Source organism: Amblyomma americanum, chromosome 10, assembly GCF_052857255.1.
Source record: "Amblyomma americanum isolate KBUSLIRL-KWMA chromosome 10, ASM5285725v1, whole genome shotgun sequence".
Classification (NCBI taxonomy): Eukaryota; Metazoa; Arthropoda; class Arachnida; order Ixodida; family Ixodidae; genus Amblyomma; species Amblyomma americanum.
The window spans coordinates 32,438,420-32,446,729 of record NC_135506.1 but is presented as its reverse complement, the minus strand read 5'-3'; the positions used below and the strand labels follow the sequence as shown (position 1 = coordinate 32,446,729).

At 46.2% G+C, this 8,310-nt stretch overlaps 1 protein-coding gene across 1 annotated transcript; it reads right to left on the bottom strand.

The window, feature by feature from the left end:
- Nucleotides 1-3,323: 3,323 nt before the first annotated feature.
- LOC144108146 (kelch domain-containing protein 3-like) lies at nt 3,324-4,481 on the bottom strand. Its single transcript, XM_077641424.1, has one exon. It carries the CDS (start codon nt 4,479-4,481, stop codon nt 3,324-3,326), a length of 1,158 nt encoding a protein of 385 aa, XP_077497550.1.
- Between the last annotated feature and the right edge of the window lie 3,829 nt (nt 4,482-8,310).

Genomic DNA, 8,310 nt, shown 5'->3' with positions numbered 1-8,310 from the left:
AGCTGTCCCTGCGGCGGAGTCCGCGCTGTTGTCGGACTTGAGAGCAGGCTGCTCTTCCCTCAACATATACGTGTGTTCAAGACATGAATTTCACATGCGTCTACTCACCGCGATGCGAGTGCCAGCCAGTGTGTGTGTGTGTGTGGACATCACCCCATGAAACTCATGGTATTATGCCAACATCGGCCTTCCTTCCCGGTTTACCTTTCCTTCCTTTCCCCTCTCCCGGGTGTGAAGCAGCAGGCCAGGGTCATATCACCACCGGCCGACCTTTCTTCCTTCCACCTCATTAAAATTCCTTTCTCTCTCTCCCTCGTTTAAGACGAGACAGCTTCATCAACATACGTACTTTAGGTTGAGGTCGATAAAAGAATACCTCGCCCGCAACACTAAGGCATCGCGGCTGATGAACATCTAATTAAAAACAAAAGAAAGGGGCATAGTGCAAAGACGATAAAAGAAACCATTTTAATAATGTTGAAAACAGGAAAATGTTCAGGAGGTGAAACCAGCGAAGACAGGTAAAGTTTGCTTTCTCTCTAGACTCCCCACGCGCGTCCAGTCATGTCATGTTTTTCTCCTTCTTCTGTGTTCCTTCTTGTTATTCCTCTTCGGTTGTCGAAGCCATCGTTGATTCACATAATGTCTTTTCCGCAAGTAAATTTACTAAACATAAGGCAGATCCTGGTTAATTGTGAATGTTTGTTGCCTACACTAGAGGAAATCCTGAAAGCTCCGAACCTTCTTGATTGGTTTTCTTGATTTGTAGATTTTTGCCCCTCCTTCTGTGCCAATATGTGGTCTCTAGGTCTTGTCTTCAAATGTTATCTACCAGGTGTATTCAAATGTGGTGTGGCAGGTGTCTGCGGATTGTGTTTTGTTAACTGATTGTTTTTTTTTTGTTGCTATGTTGCCACCATGGAAGCACGCTAGCCCTCTACCTTGCTGCCACAGAAGTGACAGTGGCGGTCAACACAGGCTACTGTTTTTCGTATGATTTCTCCAGTATATTTTTACCACGTCCTGTAACATTTTAACTAGCTTTTGATCTTTTATTATCTCAGGTTTTCTCTTTGTGTGTTTTTTCCAAGCTTTCCTGTCAATATTTTTCTTTCGTGCTCCGTTAAGACGCAATTCTGTGCGTAATGATAGGTCCTTGTACTTCAGCATCACAAAGGCAGCTGCGCTCCCCACTAATGTTGACTCGCTGGAAGAAAAATGCAAATTGCCCGTGTCCTGTGATGGCTTTTGACTGGTGGTGATTTGTAGTAAATGTTCCTGGCATTTGCTTAGTGCTCTTAACCCACTGAAATGCGAAGGTATTCTTTCCCTCGTTGTGCCAGATGTTCTTTCATTTAGGTGCAAGTTCCATTTTCAGTTGCTTTCTTATAAATTGTGTAGTTGTCGGCAGCTTTTCCTCCTCTCCAGTATCTTTCGCTTTCGTCGCTAGAGATGCTGTTGTTTCACTGCCAGTATTTTCACTGTGTCCCTTGAAATAAATTAAAAATATTTGGTATTGCTGGAGACATTGCAGTTTTCCCTTGACTGTGTGAAAAATAGGGTTAGTGTTGCTCGGATTCTCTTCTGGCTTTAGCTGCCAACAAGCTACCGGTAAAGATTCGAAGTTTTTGACGGCCACTTTTAGACTGAATAAAATGTATTCCTTTTTCTATAGCTACTGTTTCTAATTGGAAGTTTTTGGAATATTTTGGCAATTTTTATTGTTTTTGTGCAGAAAAAAATTTCTTCTAAAGTTTGGGTATTGCTCGTACTGATTAGTTAATACTGCAACATATAATCATTTCGGTATACTTCTGACGATAGAAACAAAATTCAAGCCTGCTGAGGGGATATGTGAGGATAAACTGATTGTTGTAGTGTTATTTCACGATATATGGAAAATCGCGTCACGTTCATGAATAATTCCCCGTTGAAAATGAGTTTTTCGAGCATTTCTGGGTATGCCACAACCTTCCTTTCCAAAGCGGAACATTGCATTCACAGTTTGTGATACCAGCCAGGTTAAGCGCATATAGATCAGGCGCCGACAATCGCTGCTTGCTTTAGCTTCAGCAAGGGGTGTGAGTAAAGCAATTACGGTATTTTTGGAACGAAGAATGTTCCTAGTGCCAATAATCACGCGCATAATGTGTAACCTCTCCAAAGTCACATCACAATTATGTGCATTTATTCACAACGGATGGGATCGGAAACACATTTATTGAGCTCTAGAAAAGAGATCTTCGCGGCTTCAGACGGCGTCTTCCATCTTCCGATGGCGTCTTCCGTCTTCATTCACAGGGTTGGTGCCTTAGTCCGAGGCTCAACTGAATATGGCCATCTCGCGAGCGAGCTCTACTGTGCACCTTTGGCCATTCAAGTTTACGCTGGAAAGCATACTCTCCCACTGCTACGCACTGGCGTTTTTCATTCTACGTATAGTTGGAGCCTCAATCTTTTGACAGGCCATGATATATGGTATACGTCTGGTTTCTCTCCGCACCATGGGCACCTAGCCTCATACTGCGTAGGGAACATTTTATTAAGAAGGTTTAGATTCGGAAAAGTACCCGTCTGCAGCTGTCGCCATGCAACAGCATCCTCTATGCTTAGATCTTTATGTAGGGGTGGATACTTCAGTCTGACCCCTTTATAATAATTTAGGATATCTGAGTATCCCATGGGTACTGCCACATTACTGCCATGGGTACGACCGGTTTTATTCGGCGATGTTAAAACTACGCAACTGTATACACCCGCAGAGAGTTAGCACATCATAAAACTTTAACACACAAACACGCGTAGCACGTAGGCTGTACGCCGGAAATAGCATACGGCTGCAATAAGGAGTGACACCATTTACTAAAATGTTTGAAAATTCATCCTGGCCCAAGGCTCAAACCGACTACGATTCCCCACCGTTCCAGTCGCTATAGTCAAGCTAGGCGTGATTGCCAGAAGATTTCACGGCGACAAAAAATTGATGAAATACTTGTGGGGATTCTACACTGGATGCTTCCTTCATACTCAGAGGTAGATTTGTGTTAGTGAAATGGTCTAAAAATGCCTAATATGAAGTAAACTGTTATGGAGAGATGCCTTAGTTTAAGAAGCCGTTTCTCATTTATTTTCCGGATATAATAATAGCAAGGAAACTTGGATTCGAACTGCATGGACACTTGAACATCTGCGTGTTAGTGTGCAAACATTGCACGAAGCAGGGGCAGTTTACTCGAAAGCAATTTTTTTCTTGTTGTAGCGTCGCCCCAGCGGTCGCGTAGATTACCGTCCCCACAGTCTCTGGCCACATCGAAAGAGTCCAGTCAGTCTGGTGCGCAGCTTGAGCCTGCAGGCTGAGATGACGGCGAAGTGCTGCTGTAGCTTGTGAGTGCACTGACCTCCTTCTTAATGGCAGGCGGCAGGTGGCCGACATGCACATTTGCATCTATGACAGCCATCAGGCACATAGTCTTCAAAGTCGGACGAAGGTCTAGCACGTGCATATCCGTCAGCGCCTCTTCGCATAGTTCAGAAGTCTCCTCTACACAAGACTGCATCCACTGCTCGACCGTTGCGTAGGATTTCAATCCTCGACCACCGAAGACGAAAAGCAAATTGTCAATCACGCAGCAGCCCGGGAATCGCCTGGCCGACGGGCCTGATCGCTTCGGCCTCACTACGCTCCAGGAGGACCTCTCAGGGTTGTACGTGTGGATGATGCCAAAGTATCGGTCCCGGTTGAAGTCCAAACCTCCAAATACATACAGCTCTCCGTTGTAGACGAAGGTGGCGTGATCTTCGCGCCCTTCGGGGGGAAAGCCATCGACGCGGGGCCGCACCCATGTCGAGGTGGACGTGTCCAGATAGGCCAGAGAGCTGCCGTAGGCTGTGCCTCGGCCAGAAAGCACAATGGCTCCGCCCCACACGTACATACGGTCCCCAATGGCGGACGCCGAATGGTACACGGTGTTCTCCGGCAGCTCGACCCTGGTTGGCACAGTATGCCAGCGCAATGTCTTCAGGTCGAGGAAATCTATCTGCGGCGTGGGTGGGTCATCCACCGGCCATCCACCATAGAGGTAGACTCGGCTGCCCACCAAGCATGCAGTTTGGCCGAACCGCAATTCTGGCCATTGGCCAGACACTTCCAGAAGACTCCATGCCATCGTCCGGGTGTCGAAGCGGTAAACTGCGCTACCCACTTCGATATAATCCCGGCTGCTCCAGAGGTAGGCGCTGTCTCCGTAGGCGACGACCGTGCGGCTGTAATTATTATGCCAGGGGCTCCCGTCCGGAAGGGACTGCGTCTGCAGCTGGTTCCACTGGCAGGTCGCAGGGTCGAATACGTAGACTTCGACGGACTCGCGTGTGGTGCGGTCCACGTCCTTGCGGTCTGGGTCGAACGAGTAGATTTTGCCATTAATGGAGACAGCCGTGTAGTTTGCGCCTTCCGGCACGCCTCCCAGCCGCACCGTCCACATCTTCGCCACTGTAAAATCCTCCCGGGAAGGCTCGTAGATTTCTTTTGGCCGTAGACCACTGCAGCACGCGACGGAGTTCTTCGTTGTCTTCAGCACTTTCTTCATTACCCTCGATGTACGTACACTTGCACTTGAATGGGAATATTATGGGAATTTTTGCTCTGCTGTTCAATATTTTCTTCCCGAAACAAAACGCCTACCATCATAAGCTTTCGTAATGCCCCTTTTACGCTTTATTTTGGGCATTCCCTTCTTGATCACCCTACACGTTTTCCTTCTTTCTAGTAATCACTCTCTTGCATAAATTTAAGCATGTCAGACCCCCCTTACCACCCTTAATCCCCTCTGTCACGAAAACTGAGCTGACCAAATTTTTTAGATCATCTTATGTTTGCCGCATGCAATTTGCAATAGGGGTAGCCACCGCCTGTTTGTGGCCAATCCCCCTTGTGGGTATGTGCCATTTTATGAGGCAAACAACAACTTGTGTCAGCGATGATTCAGCGTCTCTATCGCCGAAGGAACTGACATAGGTTGCTTCCATGGGCAAAAGCAAAAGAAACAAGAGAAACGAAATAGAAAGAGACTGTATAGTGTGTGTTGTCAGTTTGGCTCTGCCGTTCAATATTTTCTTCCCTAAACAAAACTCCTACCATCATGAGCTTTCGTAATGCCCCTGACATGCTTTGGTTCCATGGGCAAAATCAAAAGAAAGAAGAAAAACGAAATAGAAAGCGACTGTATATTGTGTGTTGTTGAGTTGGGTGTTAGGGTTAAGGTTTTTTTTTCAGCGTTTTCCCCTGGCTGTAGTGATTTATTCTGCGCAAGAGGAAACAAACTTTCGCGTGCTTCTGAGCCGACCTGTATACCTTATGTGTGACAACGAATGATTCAAGGAAGTGATCCTATGCCGTCTCCTAATAAGTCACACGCACCTTACGCACAGCTTCGTGCTATAAAAACAAGACAAACCTGTTTGCGAAGAATCGGGAGATGAACTTGCGGTTAACCACATTTTATTTATTCTCTTGTGTGAAACCAGAAAAACTAAGAAAAAAGTACTTTACTCTGTTTTATAATGAATGCATTTCTTTTCATCCAACATTGCTCTTAGATGACAATGTCATTGTTAAATACCTTCTCTTTTTAGCTTTTTAAATAGAGCAGGCGGACTTGAAAAACTAAACTTTTTAACCACTGCCTCCCTTTACTACATTATACACCTCAGTCACTTTCTCATTCCTGAGAAGAAGGCTGGGGTTTTTATTTTACTGGTTGGGAGCCTCAGCATCCTTCCCCAGCCAAGGATAGCCGCTGAGGCTGCCTGTCCTTCTTTAAGGCTTTTACAGTTAGCCATTTCCAAATTTCTTCTCCTCTGTTATTGCTGGACAGTAATATCTTTAAGGCCATCTACACCATTTGTAATATTTCATATTTGTAAACATTCTACAGGAAACTTATTCGATACCTTGAGCTTGGTGCATGATGGCCTTAGCTGCCTATGTACCATAAAACCCAACACAACACAACACGAATGTAGGGCGACAGAAACCACAAAGAACAGAGACGACACGGTCACGGGCTTGTCCTTATCGTCTCTGTCCCACGCTTTTTCTGTCGCGTTACACGCCCTTACAGTAGCGATATGAACCAACTCGCCCAGCAGAAAGTATTACTGAAGAATAGGCATACAGCACACGGCCTATACAGACATTGACGTATGCGGGCGATGTGGTAACAAGCAGCTTTTGGTCTCTGGTCAAAATAACAAAAGGTCAAAAGCCAGACAGCTTACAAAACAAAAGCAGGTTTATTGCTCGTCACTCAGCAGCAATAAAATTGATCCCAGACCGGAAAAATTGGTAGCTTGGCGATTTCGTTTAACAGTTCAATGAACGGAGTTCAACCTGGCCTTACCTGTTGCTCAAGTAAGCCAGCTTTTTTCTCAGCGCTGGTTACGGTCCACAAAACCCAAAGGCAGGAAGTCAATCATTATTAGTTAGAAACTCCGGGTGGAGACTTTGAGGAGATGAAGGAAATGAGGGAATATGTTGTGTCAGCTGATCAAAATACTCGGCTATTCTCGACAGTTACCCTCAGCCGGCGTCAGGACATAGAATGACTGGTTCCATCAGCAACAGCGCCTAATGACCTTCTAAGACTGCGCTTGTAGCGTACTCTAATGTAGAACTGATAAATTAACGTGTTGTGAGATTTGATTTGCCATGAAACAAGGTCATCTCACCAGTTGTCCTCAATAGCTTTTAAGCTCACCGGTTGAGGTTATGGAGGTTTTCAGAAAGCGCTCGGCGTTGAACTCTTGAGGAGGGAGTCCAGAAACAACGCTATTCTCTCACCTCGCCTAATACTGGCCTCCACCTAGCATTCCGCCATTATTCCTACGCCGCTTCACGACCCAAAACGCCGCCGCGACGAGTCCGCCCACCACAAGGATGACGGCCAGAGTGCTGAGGAAGATCACCCACCACGGGGTTCCGCCGCCTTTCGGCGAGTTGTCCGAGGGGCGGTCGAAAGTGACCCTCGCCACGTTGGAGGGTGGCGAAGACAGTCCGTCGTCGTTCCAGGATCTGGCCGAGAAGTAGAAGTCGTGCGTAGAGTCTTTCTGGGCCTCCTGGAGCAGTTGTTCCGGAAGTGAGAAGCGCAGTCGCTGCCTCGAACGGACCTCTTCTGCAGACAGGTTGCCCTGCATCGCGTTGTCTTGTGTCACCTCCACAGCGGCCTCAAATTTCTTCACGATGTCGTCCACGTGGGTGCTTCCTCTCAGCTCGATTTTCGACGCTGAATGAGTGAACAAAAAAGCGGCTTGAGTTTAACGTGGCTTGAACGTAGTCATACGAGTGAAAGCTTTTTTTAAGCGCTGTCTCCACAGTCTCAAATAAAATCTCAAGATCAAAGGTCAGGCGCCGTCAAGATCAAAGGTCAAGGTCGGGTGCCAGTGGCAATAGTCGTATGTTCACGTGGTAATAATACCTTAGCTTGAGCCATACCAAAAAACCAGTTAAGTTCGGCTTTAACTTGTGAGACATTGTAGGTCATCGCCGATGTGGCGCCCACTGTCTCAAAACAAATGTCAAGGCCAAGGGTGAAGGTCAGGTACCCTATGCCATAGTGATATCATCACGTGGTCATACTACCATAGCTTGGGGCCATACCACAACGCAATTAAGCTCGGTTTGACCTTGTGAGGCATTGAAGGTCATCGTCTCATCCACATCGAAATCAGAAGTTGTACCCCAAGGAGTAGAGCTCTCGCTATGAAAAAAGTAAAGCATTCTGCTTAGATGCTCGAACGTTTACGGATCACGAAATGAATGTGGATGTGAAGAACTAACCCGCATGACTCGAAGCATTCTGCAAAGAACTCAGTGCTACTCGTCTGATTTTAAACTCCCAAGTAGTTGCAATACTTTTGCTTTGGAAAGGCACCTTGTTTGTGACAATATTCTTCTTCCGGACGATGCAGTAAAGGAGGATGGGAAATGAGTTCTGCAGCAAAAATTCAACAAGACTATTTTCACCTGGACGAAGGGGCAGGAAAATGAACTCCGACGAAAGAAAAAGAAAAGGAAACCTGGTTCTACACTTTCCACATATTGGCTCATTACACTGAACAAACTCCGGAGTCCTTACATATACTTACCATCGATAATAAGGCTACATAATATCGTAACAATTACTAGTTCTTTTAGGCATTCAGACTGGGGATACTGTAAAGGGCATAAGGCCTAATTCATGCTGACAGAGCAGTCACAAAATAACAGGATCTCGCTATGACACTCCAAGCTAGTCTTACGGAGATACAACCTCT